Raw genomic sequence first — 13248 nt, 5'->3', positions numbered from 1 at the left:
ATCTCAGGAGTGAGGACAGCGACACGTTGCCTTCTCGATATTGTGTCCCACCCTATGTTTACACAACCAACACAGATTTGTTAATGGTTTTGTGTCATGTTTGCTCGGCTTAATAATTGATCAGAGTTGGGGGGGGCAGCAGGAACTCAACTCTTACGCATGTGGCCCCTGAACAATGGTCCTGTCTGTTGTAGAGTTGAATGCTTAATGTCTGCGTTTCTTGAGTTAAATAAGATGGACGCTGTCACAGTGGCTGCTGCTGAATGTTGAAAATGTTCAAATGAAGATGGCTGACAGCAGCTCAGCAGACGCTGACAGCTGTTAACTGACCAGTCTGTGTGTGGCTGCGTCCATCAACTTGTGATTCCTCACCGTGTCGTTCTTAAAGCCAGGTGAAGAGATAAGTCGATGAACTCCAACCAACATCCTAACCTGCTGCATGCGCTTTGTGTTCCTCTAAAGAGGAACGATAGTGAGGCTGCATCCTCTGAGTTCCTGACCTCCCATTGCTCCCAGAACAAATGTGACTGTAAATACTGGGTCATAAATATCACCACATACAGATATTAACCACCCAGTGATTAAAACTGTATTTATTCCTAACATAACATTAAAGATCTCTAATAACGCCTCTTCAGATATCACCTCATATCCCTGAATTATTCCCTGTGAAATTGAATTATAACATCTCTCTCTCACTTCCTGGATCCGCCCCCTGATCTGGATCCGGACCAGCTTGATAATCCGTCCAGTAGTTCTTGTGTAATGCTGCTAACTAACAGACAAACACACGCTGATGAAAACATAATCTCCTCTGCGGAGGTAGTGAATCAAAACGTTAGAGTTGCAGGTCCTTCATCCATTAGCTGTGCTGCTAATCCCTGGTAAGGTCACCGGGGAGGTGGAGTGAATCCCAGCTGACGCGGGGGGGGAGCTGCAGCTCGTAAAATCAACACAATACGTTTAAAGATAAGACTTAATCCCAAAGGAAATTCCTGTGCCAGCTTGCTCCAAGACTACAGTGCGGAACAGTGCCCAGTGGAATGGAACAATAAAGAATTAAGTCTAAACTAAAAGTGTATAGTGTATTGTAAATAGAATAAAATGAAGTGTCAATAGAAAACTGAATCTAAGCAGATGAAATGGAAACAAAGGAACTTGTCTCCTCTGCTCTCCAGCGTCCAGCGGGCAGCTCTGGCCATCTTGGAGAACTACTACTGTGACTTCTCGGTCCACAACCCGGCGCTGCTCTCCGCCTCCAAGTCCCGCGCCGCCAAGCACCTGGCCGGCCTCAAGGTCTACAGCGTGGATGGTGAGTTCCCAGCAGCCCCGGCTGAGGGTGAGTGGGATGCTCTTTGAACTCCACGTTGTGTGTCCGTGCTTTGTGTGTCTCTGTGTGTTGCTTGTCGTCTTGGACAGAATATAACTGTATTAATTACATGTTAAACTGTGGATTGTTTTGTTGTAGAGGAAAGTAAAAATATTACAAGAAGAAAGCTGTGATTTAACGAAAACAAGTCATATTATTGCACGAATAAAGAAATAATATATATTTTAGAAAAAAACACAGAAACAACTTCCAATCGTTCTCGATCCAGATCTTGTCATTGTTTCTTGAGAAACTACAAAACCTCTTTGAATATGAAAATTATGGTTTAATCTCGAAATCTCCATCTTTACATTATCACACAAGAATAAAAGACATTTGTGAGATAGCTCCCCCGTCTGTTAAACTCTCTGCAAGTCGATTTCATTTCTTTACTGGAATGTGTGAAACATGTGTCTGCCTGGATGGAAGGAAACCAATCTGCATCAGGATTAGATAACTGTCAACAGTAAACTGAAGCAGAGGTTATTTGTAATAAATGGAGAGATGTGTCATATGAGATGTGGCTCACCCGTTCACCCTCTGGTACGTGAGCAGCAGGTGTGAAAGAGATTCAAGCTACAAACGCTGACTTTGTCCTCATGTGTCTCTTCACACTGACGCTAACCCTGGTAGATTTATTCCGGGCTAAACTGAAACGTTACCTGTTGGACAGTAAGTGACGCATCCTCCCGGCCTGCTGCCGTTCACCTAGACGCACAATGAGAGGCCTGTCTGCACAGATATGATGTCACCGAGGGAAACGCTCACTAATAACACACCGTGAATCCACTCCCCCCCCCCCCCCCCCCCCCCCCCCCCCACCCCACTCCTCTTCCTCTGCATGCCACAGGTGGACTCAAAAGTTCAAAGTCTTCCTTGCAACAGCTGGCAGAGTGTAACACAACCCCTCCAGGAAATGATTGCTTTCCCTTAAGTGTACTCAAGCTTCGGTTAAGTGCACTAACTTGACTCGCTCGTCCTTTTTTCTGCTGCCATTTGTCTCCCTCCTTTCTTCAACCTCCTCTCAAATATGAGTGGGAGACGCTGGTGGAGAAGGCTGATGAATCAATAGCTATTACTCCGCCCGTCTCATCTATTCCTCTCGTGTCAGTTCCTCCTTCATTTTCATCCTTCTGCAGGGACCTCTTCATCTCTTTCTCTCGATCTCTCATTCTCTCCATCTCTTTCTCTCATTCTCTCATCCTCGTTCTCTCGCTTCTCTGTTACTTCCCGCTCCTACTTGTCGTTCTCAAGCCGCACAACTCCGACCCGAGGACAGACTAAAGCCTTTCCTTAACTGAAGAGTGGTGAAGTCTCCATAACACTGAATCCAAATGGCTTTAACTCATTTTAAGATGAACTTTCCGAGTATTTATTTATAAATCCTTCTAACGAGTGGGAGGTTTTAATAAAAGCATATATGATCAATTCAAAGTTTACCTCTATGGCCTCTCAGTGTCAGCCATAAATCTCATCCAGCTGCAGGAACACAGAGAACAGGGACGACTGAAAACTCCCCCCTCTCCGTTCATGAATTATTCTGTTTATGAACGATCTCTACCCCCACATTAATAATTCAGCTGCTCAGCCGTCTCTTAACCTGCATCAACATCAGACAGAGTTCATCAGCACCTCCCCCACCCCGTCCTTATTCTAAAAAAACAAACTTCTGTAGTTGATGCTTATTTAAAACGAGGGCCGGCTCCTCCCGAAAGGCCCTGAGCAGCAGAGTAATGGCAGTGTTTGAATATCAGTGGTTTCGAGCTCAGGTCAATTTACAAATTACAGCTTTGTGTGGCTTTTCCTGTCAGCTGCTGGGTTTGTGATATTAGGATTTACTGCTCTGAATGTAGCGTGTTCCCTCACATTGCACTTCCTGTCGTCTTCACTCCTTTCCAGCCTCTAACGGTGTCTTCTCCTCCCGACAGGCCCGGGGAACAACGCAGCAGCGGGTCTCGCCCACTCCCAGTCCCGAGCGATGATCGCGGCCGCTGCCCGGCGCAGAGACTCCAGCCACAACGAGCTGTACTACGAGGACGCGGAGCACGAGAGGCGCGTCCGCAAGCGCAAAGCACGGTGAGTGACACTGTGGAAAAGGGGACAGAGGTTCTAGCCCAGGGCAGAGGAAGCATCATGTTTCAAGATGAATTCCTAATCTAAGCCTCGTCTCCTCCCAGACTGGTGGTGGCAGTAGAGGAGGCGTTCACACATATCAAGCGCATGCAGGAGGAGGAGCAGAAGAAGGCTCCCGGGGACGTGATGGACCCGCGGGAGGCGGCGCAGGCCATCTTCCCCTCCATGGCTCGGGCCCTGCAGAAGTACCTGCGGACCACCAAGCAGCAGCACTGCCACAGCATGGAGAGCATCCAGCAGCACCTGGCCTTCTGCATCACCAACAACATGACGCCCAAGGTCAGGACCCCCCCACGCTCACAGGATTTGAAATGTCCAGTGGCGCCGCTCTGACGCTTTCGGTCTTGTTCTGGCTAATCGTCCCAGCCAGGAAACTAGTGCTCATGTAAACGTTCTCACTGACACGTGTTCTTCTTCTTAGACGTGACACTGTTGTGTTTCTCTCCACTCCTCCCTCTCAGGCCTTTCTGGAGAGCTACCTGAACCCGGGTCCGACCCTGCAGTACAGCCGCGACCACTGGAGGGCGCGCCAGTGGACGCTGGTCAGCGAGGTGTCGGTCACCAGCGGCCTGAACGACGGCACCATCTTCCTGCTGAAGTGTGTGGACTTCAGCTTGGTGGTGACGTGCAGGAGGATCCCCTACATCCAGATGTCGGAGGAATTCATCGACCCCAAGTCTCACAAGTTTGTGCTGCGGCTCCAGTCTGAAACCTCCGTGTAGGACCACTCTGTAACTCCTCACCTTTTTTTTGTATTGCTCCTAAATGTTTTCATTTTGGGTTTGCAGTTTTTATTTTTACTTTTTTGGAATTTTTATATATTATATATGAATCTATATATCACACACACGTTTGAATATATTGATCTTTTTATGTTTGATTGGGATGAAAAGAAGAATCAGCACAGGATTGTGTTCACAGGACTTTGGAATGCGTGGACTTGTGTGCACATATTTGATGTATGTGTGTGTGTGTGTGTCACAATCACTCATTCCTTTTGTGTTTGAGATGCTGGAGTCTAACGAGATGGGAACATTGGAGGATTCTGACGTCCCCACAGAGACTTGTTTCTTTGCCTCTCTCACTTTATATCCAGGGGTCAGACTCAAAAATCTCAAAGAACTGGATGAAAAAGACTCTGATTATTGAAGCGCACGACAAACATCTCCCCTCCTCTGCCATCTCGTCTACAACATTTGAAAGTATCTGGATGCTTTAAATGGATTATTCCTCTTGAAAACCACAAAAAAGAGAAAGAAACTAAATTTCAATCAGAGTTGGCATTAGATGCACATTGATGTGTGTTTGTGAATGAGAAGTAAAGGCTTTTTATTTAAAGTTCTTGAATGAATCGTCTCATCCTGCTCTGAAAGGACGTTGGACCATTTTCCTTTTCTCGTGACTCCTTCAGGACGTCTTCACTGCTCTGGAGCGGCTTTCATGCCACATTTGAGATGTCAGCCTTCAACATGTAGAAGACTTTCACCCTTTCATTTGGATGATTTGGTCTGTTTTGGTGCACGATTCCTCTCCAGGTGCAACGGAAATATTTCCACTCCAGTGGGGAAACAACACGCTGAGTTCAAACACCTGGGTGAACACAAAATGAACCAGAAGAGACACACTTGGATGGATACGTGGCCACAAACGTTTGCCCTGCCTCCACGGTTCAGTGACCTGCTCAGGGTCTTCACGTCCAGCACGCCCGACGGGGGGGCGGGAAGAGTGACACAACAATGTCAAAAACTACTGACGACTCCAGACCAGAGCCTGTTATTTTAGTACTGTCCAGTCTAGAGGATTCTCTTTAATGTGTTTCCACAATAACAACAGAATCGTGTTCTCCATCATTCTGCTCTCAGTAATGAAAGACTTCCTGATGACTTTCACATTAAAAGCCCGCTTATAAAAGAGGTTCTGCAAGATATTTATACCGTTTATTTCACAGAGAAACAGGAAGTACAGGACGAGAGCCAGAGAGATGACAGATCCTCCGAGATCAAGTTGAGTTTATACTGGATTTATCAAGACAAAGGAAACTAAAGACCGGTTCCTCTCTCCCACTGAAACAAGAGAATTTACTGTATTTAAAGTAGGATTTTAATGTTTGGGGTCAAACTTGTAAAATATATAAGAGATGGTAATGGCTGAACAGTCGGAGCTGGGTGGAAACAGGGTGGAACCTGCCTCGTAACTGGACCGGCTGGTTTTCCTCTCCGCCCGTCTCCTACAACAAACACGCTCACAGGGAATCTCTCCATTCAGGAGGGATGTCCTCTCTTAGTATTCCTTTCGCCAGAACACAGAGAAATGAAGCTAATGGCACTTAAAAGACACTTTATCCTCCTAATAGTTTGACCCAATAGAATGAGTCAATCTGTAAATTCAGCAGAAGAGAATCCCTCTGATAAACAGGCTGATGCTGTCTGGCTGTGCCCTACTGCCCCCTGGCTGGTAAACAGAGTACTGTCAGTTGGTCTGCCTGAGGGAAGCGTCAAGGTGAAGATTCACACAGAAACCCAGTCTCCGTGCTCCCTGCAGCTGTTCAAACATCTGGAAACACCTGGACAAAGCACTTTCTGCTGTTTCCTCTTCAATCTCTTTGACCTGCAGCTGCCACTGGTCGTATTTTGAACCCACTGACACGTCAACTTTGTATGAAACCTCCTGTTTTTACACTGTATCTATTTATGTAAACATGCACGTTTGTATGTATGTATATGTATGTGTGTTTGTTCCATATGACGAGACCCCCACCCCCCACCACCCCTGTCCTCCTCATCCCCACCCTCTGTCAAGCCGATGCCAGGTTACAGGCCCGTGTCATGTTTACGTCGCACAGCTTGATGATAATCATGTGACGTTACAATGTAGGACATGTTTCACACTCTCAGCATTTGTTAAGAAAATAAACATTTTTATGGATATTTGTAAAACTGCAGTATGTCCTTGTATTGTACAGCAAATACGTCCGGTAGAGAGAAAGTTGTATAACACTGAAGACATGGTTAGTTAGTGGAAGTAAACGTAACCCCAAACTGTTCATCTGTAGTTCACATATATTAATATATAATTAAACATTAACTTACTCTATAATCTATAACATTATCCCAGAAAACTGACATTTACATCCTGAGATATCAAACTTTTCAGCTTGCACAGAAAACGATGAACTGCGAAGCTGAAGTGAGAAACTCTACAGCACCAATGGTTGTTTTAAAATGTGTGTATTTCAAATAGATGATTCTCTTTTAATGGCTCAGTTTCACTTGTACAGTTTTCTTTCCTCCAGTCGTATCCTCAGCATCTCTGTATGCACTCGTCTCTCGCTCCAGCTCGAGGCTGCTTACGCTCACCTCTGTCGCTGCCCATTAAGTGTCTGCTCCCGCCGTCTGACACGCCAGAGCAGAGCTTCACCTTCTCCTCTCTGGGCCCCTGTTTGGTGGCGTTTTGTTGTCATCCAGCTCAGGTGGTAATTGGCTGCCAGAGCTGTGCGGCCAGGCCTCGTGGATAAATGAAAGTCAGTGTCAGTGTCCTGCGCCGAAAACGAACAAGCTCATCCCTGCGTGAGCCCGGAGGCGGCGAGGCCGGCTGTCGGAGCTCATCTGTCCTCGGTTTATTCCCCCTCCCGTGCCCACCTGATGCATTCTGGGCCGAGGCGAGGAGGAGGGAGATGGATGGAGAGGGAAATGAGGAGCATTTGCATCTAAATGGAATGTTTTCCCTTCCCTTCATTCCTCCCTCTCTATCTCTTGGGTAATGAGTTGGTTATGTGCAGATCAAGGCATGAACAGAAATGGCTGCAGCTTCTTGTGGGTTTAGTTGTGTCACACCTGACACCTGCTCTTGTCCTGGTGCTTTGCTGTTTTACATTGAACCTGTCGAGTGTGTGAGAGAGGGATCAGTGTTAATGCCCTCTGTAAATGCAGTGCACATGTAAGACACCCTCACACTTGATGCTCACACGTCTGCTTCTTCTTCCTCATGACAGTGTGACATGTCCTCTGGCCTCAAGTCCCATCTAAATGCACAGATCTACACCCACTGATCTGTCTGTGGATTATGTGTGAATGCTGCACCGTGCTGCGTCCCATCCTCTTGCATGGCCCTGTGGTTCAGCAGCATGTAGGACCCCCGGTGGACACCCTGTGATCCCCCAGCCTCACTGTCCACGTCCCTGCTCCCATTAGGGGGCAAAACAACGCTGAATTATTCACTGGTGTCTGAATAATTCAAGGTGATCAATCCAAGGGGGAGAAAATCTGCCAATCAGCCGTCTTGAGCAGAGTGTGCAGCTTGGTAATGAGGGAGAGAAGTGAAGTGTGTGTTCACAGAATATTTATTTAGACTCTTACTGCTTTATAAAGCTCTTAATGGTCTTAGTGATTGATCATATTTGCTTTTAGCACATGAACCCTGGAGAACCCACCTTAGAGCAGACAGCCCTTAGAGCACATAAGCACATTATATTAATTGTATGTAGCTTTTATACTAATAGATTCTCACTCACACATCAGATGAAAATCACAGTAAAATATTTACGTTTATTAACACTGTGCACCAATTCAAAAAAAGTACTTTACTAAATACTTTCCTTCAATGCAGTTTTATGTTCTGACTTTTAAAGTTTCATATGTTTATTGAATTAATCACAACAAAGCCTTACTAATTCATGTACTATCCACAATCAGTTTCTAATGTGCGGACTGAGGACTTTCAGTTTAGTCGTCATCGTCATCTTCTTGGTCCTGACTCTCGTAGTTGTCCTCCTCGACGTAGCTGTCAGAGTCTTCCTGGTCATCGGCAGACTCGTCATCGTCCTCGGTGTTCACCCTCCCTGACAGGACGTCCTCTATCCAGTCCTCCAGCTCCTCCGCTGTGGGCAAGTCCTCATCGTTGGACATGTCCAGCCACACGCTGTCCGCCTGGAACACACAGGAGGGTCAACGCAGACGATAAACAGCCTTCTCTTTGCTGCAGTGAGATTCTTACTCTTAACTTACATCTGTTACGTTGACAACACCGATTTGAGGACGAAACAGGTCCAACTTGAAGGTTTTCTCCCAGTAGGTGGTCAGCTGGAGGCACAAGACAAACCAGGTTCACACAGAGTACAGATGTGTCTTTAGAAATGTGTTCTGAAGATGAGGCAGAACCAGAGGAAAGTCGTCAGGGTCGATCCACACGATGCTGAGTTCTGGGTTGTTGGTGTTGTCTCTGGCTACGTCTTTCAGGATCTCCAGGAACTCATAACCATCTAGGAATAACGGAGCAGAGGATCCTGAACCATGACCTTGACCTTTAACCCTTGACCACCCAGATCTCAACAGTTAATCCGTGAGTCAACATTTGTACTGAAAAGATTCCAATCAATTCATCTTTGAGTCCTGAACTGGATGTTTGTACTAAATTTCCTCCAGAGATATCAGGTTCACAAGAGCAGGAAGAACAGAAGAGAGCACCAACGTACATACATTCAGAAAACCTGAATCAAAATGCCTCTGACTGCTACACAGAGGCAAAATAAAAAGACTTTCACTATGGAACCAGAAGGCTAAAAGCTCTGAGCTCGAGCTCCAGACCTGGATCTTCTTCCTCAGCAAATGCAACGATATGTATTCCATCCATGTCATCTTCCTAGAAACAGAGTTTACAGTAAAAGATCGGATTCACAACACAGCATCTGAGAATATTCTCCAAATTCATCATCAATGACTCACCCACGTCTCAAACATATTCTCTGCCCGGAGCTTCCTCAGGGTTGCCCTGTGAACAACACCTTCTCATAAATACACACCAATGCGTGAGCCTCTTTTTAGAGCCATTTCAAATCTCCCTTAAATGATAGAAACAGTTAGAAGTCAACCTTCGGTGCTGGTTCACAAACTCAACGATCTCCATCTCTGTCAGAGGTCGGCCCGGCAGGACGGCCGGCTCCTCCATGAACGGCTCGTAGAAATCCACCTCGTTCATCTTGAGAGAGAGATGTTTGGAAACCTAAAGCAAAAACAATAGAGTGCTGATGGTGCATACAAAAGGTGTGTGTGGGGGGGGGGGCACAGTTGTTAAGGAGATTTTTATTGTGGAGTTGTTGTCCTTGTGTCTTTTGTGGGTTATTCTATGAGCACTCCTGAGTAAGTGTAAATGCTTGTGTCTGTGTGTTGACCCTGCTACACGCTGGTGACTTAGGGGGGGGGGGGGGGGGGGTCGTATCCCGCCTCTCGTCCACTGTCAGCAGGGATTAGAGCCCTCGACCCTCGGAGGATAAACGGTATAGATAATGGATGGATAATGGATCTAGGATTAACAGCTTCACATATACAAATATAAGAGCAGTAAATCTTCACATTGAGCCTTTGGCAAGAGCGATGTGTAAAAGCAATGTGTACGTGAGACAAATCAAAGGAGTTTATTCTGTTCATGAAGACTTACAGATTTATCAAATGTAGCAAAGAACTTGATGTAAGGTTGAAAGCGCTCTGAGGCCTCCTGGAAAGCTCTGAAGTCTGCGAGGGAGAAAGAGGAACTCAGTGAGAAGCACAGAGAGACGAGAGAAACAGACGTTCATTCACATTCTGCTCGCGTTGTCACCGAATCTCCAGTTTTATCAGGGAGTGAAACTCTTTTCATTCAATTTTCCCGTCGTGATTGAACCGTCGTCACCCTTGAAACAAAGTCTCCCTCAACACAGATTTATACGCTGGTAACCCACTCGTGGCTCAACAAGGTCACCGCCAAGGGCCGACCTATCACAGGGCAGAGATAGGCTCCCTAATGAAACTTCATGCCTCTGTCATATTGGACCAGATAACATCGTCCTGCACAAATTCTCACTTTTTCTGCCTTTTTTTGAGAGGAGCTATAATTGCAGTTTGACCCACTAGGCAGGAGCTATTTAAAGCTTCTCCTGGGGCCGAGCGAGAGTCTGGAATCAGGTTTCCCTTTAGTACCCAGTTAGGATACATGGCGCTAATGGCCATCTAGAGGCTGATGGAGCAGCATTAGCCTCCAGATCCCTTTAGAGCCCAAGGGAAGCAATGGAGGCGACTTTAGTGGAGAGCGAGATGTATTTCTGATCCTTTACATGTTCTCAGTCTGTGGAAATGCAAACACAAGTGAATTAATTTACTCAATTTAGGAGCTGCATCTTGTGGAGGATGCGGTCTACCCAGCCCATATAGACCGCTAAAGCCAAAATGAGACGGTCCGGAGGATTTCCATGATCGGGGTCACCGCCTCTTCCTGAGACACAGCTCGAGACACATCCACATGAGTATGGAGATAAACTAACATGAGTCTTCTCCCTTAAAGTAGCCGATGAGGCGGATGTCCTCCTCCATTCTCTCAAAGGCTCGCAGCTCCATGGCATTGTTGATCATTTCCACCGGGTCCTCCAGCACCTGGGGGGCAGTACAACACAGGTAGGATGTATGCAGAAGATACACAGGAAGGCTCATAGCAATGGTTCCACATTTTGGGAAATACACGTATCTGTGTTCTGGACGGAGGTAACACCCCCCCATGTGGCCTGTTGAGTATGAAGCCCCAACCAGGAGCGATTTCACTCGGTTTACCAGAATGAAACAGCTAAAGACGAACTTATACCTTCACGAATGAAAAGATCTTACACGTCCTTTACGTTGACATGGTCGTTAAGCAACACATCAACTAGAGGGCAGCAAAGACTCCATCCTACCAGTCTACCTCTGGGCAACCATTTCTTTAGTTGTAATGAAAATGTCAGATATTTTTTGGTAAAATAACATGAATGTCTTTGCTGCTGGAAGTTGAGTTACTGTGAATTACATCATCAGAAGTATTTAATGAAGCTGCAGCTCTGCCTGAGGATTCCTTCACTACATGAGAGAATCCGTTCTCCACTCACATCCAACAGGAACTCCACCAGTGTGTCTGCTGAGAGCTCGCCGTCAAACTCAATGACGCGGTCGTCCTTGAAAACGTACAAGCTGCCGACCTCCTCCAGACCTGAAGACAGGAGACGTCTGAGTCTTTAAGAGAGACGTTACTGCCACAATGATGAAAGTACATTCAGTGTTTCAGGAGTGTGCAGGGACAGGAACGTCAGGAGTCTGTAATTTATTACTTTATTCTCAAATTCTCTATCATAGAATAAAGACTGAGTTATACTCATACCCAGCTTTCTGGCGACCTTGGCGTCCCTCTGGGAGTCGACCATCCCAAAACCGATGTCCTTGTTCTCCAGGACCTGAGCTGTGAGCTGTTCATCCCACAGACAAATGTCAGAGTAATAGACTGAGCCATACAAATTATCTTGTGTAATACATTGATCCATAGAAACTTGTCTTTGACATCCTTCATGGACGTTGAGCTCTAATTAACAGATTGACCTAGAAACCATATCCCTGGATGCTTGTGAACCACAGAGGAGCGAGAATAATGGGAATAAAACCACCGCTGCAGTTTCAGAGAGTGTGAAGGTAAAGCACTGATTCTGTGAAACGAACAATGAGAAACGCATCGTCTGCTGAAAACAAAATGATTTGACAAGTTAGAGTTGTATCTGAGTGTAATAGATTATCTGTGACATTAAAGGTTGCCTTTATCATGGCAGTTGTGACAGGGATGAGGGAGGGAGGAGGAATAGATGAGGGTTAGAGTAAGAGATGAAGAGTTGAGGTAGGTGGGATGAAACGATGACGGATGGATAGAGGATGAAGTGATGAGGGTTCGAGTAAGGGATGAAGAGTTGAGGTAGGTGGGATGAAACGATGAGGGAGGGATAGAGGATGAAGTGATGAGGGTTCGAGTAAGGGATGAAGAGTTGAGGTAGGTGGGATGAAACGATGAGGGAGGGATAGAGGATGAAGTGATGAGGGTTAGAGTAAGGGATGAAGAGTTGAGGTAGGTGGGATGAAACGATGACGGAGGGATGGAGGATGAAGTGATGAGGGTTGGATAAGGGATGAAGAGTTGAGGGAGGATGAATGGAATGTGTGTAGGAAAAAGAAGGCTAGAAGAATTCGAGACAAAGGGAACGTGGTGGTTGACCTGGTTCCTGGACTGAATTAATCTCGTTTACTTCATTAATTGATCTTTAAAACATCAGAGCATGATTTACTAGTAATATATAAAGTTAGTTACTACTTATAATAATAATAATAAATAAAAGGGGACTCGTTGGAAAGTGTAGATCCTCTCCTCTTACCTCCAGCACCAGCTCCGTCATCTGGAACCTCTTCTGCAGCCCCTTGTTGGCCGGCAGCGGCTCGTGGTAGAACAGACACAGCAGGTCGAACCTCTTCAGAGCCTTCTTGTAGTTGCGCTCGCTCACGTCCAGCACTCTGTCCTTCCCGTCGAAGTTGGGGAACTCCAGACCTTCCTCGGCCCTGCAGAGGAAGGTCTGGTGGAGGCAGAGGCCGGAGAGGAGAAGAAACCAGATGTGCAGCATTGTCGATCCAGGTGTTTGTAAGATGGAGAAATCAAAGGAGCTGTGGAACTTGAAAAGATCTCATCATCTGAGTTGAAATCCTCCCTCAGGTTTGATCTCCTCTATCTCTTTAGCAAACATGAAATACCCTCTCTCATAGCTTCTCTGTCTCTTGCTCCTTTGACATCATTTCTCCTCCACCTGCCGTCTGTCTCCTCCTCTCTCCGTCACACACCATCACTGGACAAATCTCAGGAGACTCCGTCGCCTCTTTTTCTCCAGAACATTTAAAGGACGATCCTTCATGAGGCTCGTGCCCTGAAATCATTTCAGAAAT

General features: G+C 46.2%; 2 protein-coding genes across 3 annotated transcripts in view; one reads left to right on the top strand and one right to left on the bottom strand.

Annotated features, from left to right (window-relative positions):
- Nucleotides 1–6438, top strand: part of LOC133933744 (vang-like protein 1) — a 29693-nt gene extending 23255 nt beyond the window's left edge. Inside the window, exons 6-9 of one of the 2 annotated variants that reach the window (XM_062380944.1) lie at nucleotides 1179–1312; nucleotides 3298–3445; nucleotides 3547–3781; nucleotides 3964–6438. In XM_062380944.1, coding sequence (XP_062236928.1) covers nucleotides 1179–1312; nucleotides 3298–3445; nucleotides 3547–3781; nucleotides 3964–4224 — 778 coding nt within the window. In that variant the 3' untranslated portion in view covers nucleotides 4225–6438. Of the gene's footprint in view, nucleotides 1–1178; nucleotides 1340–3297; nucleotides 3446–3546; nucleotides 3782–3963 lie in introns of both variants that reach the window. The other variant, XM_062380942.1, reaches the window with a different exon arrangement.
- Nucleotides 6439–7835: 1397 nt separating this feature from the next.
- On the bottom strand, nucleotides 7836–13075 carry LOC133933689 (calsequestrin-2-like). Its single transcript, XM_062380867.1, has 11 exons — nucleotides 12690–13075; nucleotides 11657–11741; nucleotides 11388–11488; nucleotides 10794–10902; nucleotides 9935–10008; nucleotides 9369–9499; nucleotides 9223–9268; nucleotides 9085–9139; nucleotides 8659–8759; nucleotides 8506–8580; nucleotides 7836–8427 (listed from the first exon to the last, which is right to left on the bottom strand). Exons 1-11 carry the CDS (start codon nucleotides 12930–12932, stop codon nucleotides 8224–8226), a joined length of 1224 nt encoding a protein of 407 aa, XP_062236851.1. The 5' UTR covers nucleotides 12933–13075; the 3' UTR covers nucleotides 7836–8223.
- Between the last annotated feature and the right edge of the window lie 173 nt (nucleotides 13076–13248).

The sequence above is a fragment of the Platichthys flesus genome, chromosome 22 (genome assembly GCF_949316205.1).
Source record: "Platichthys flesus chromosome 22, fPlaFle2.1, whole genome shotgun sequence".
NCBI lineage: Eukaryota > Metazoa > Chordata > Actinopteri > Pleuronectiformes > Pleuronectidae > Platichthys > Platichthys flesus.
The sequence above is the reverse complement of the archived record's forward strand: the minus strand, read 5'-3'. Positions and strand labels throughout refer to the sequence as shown.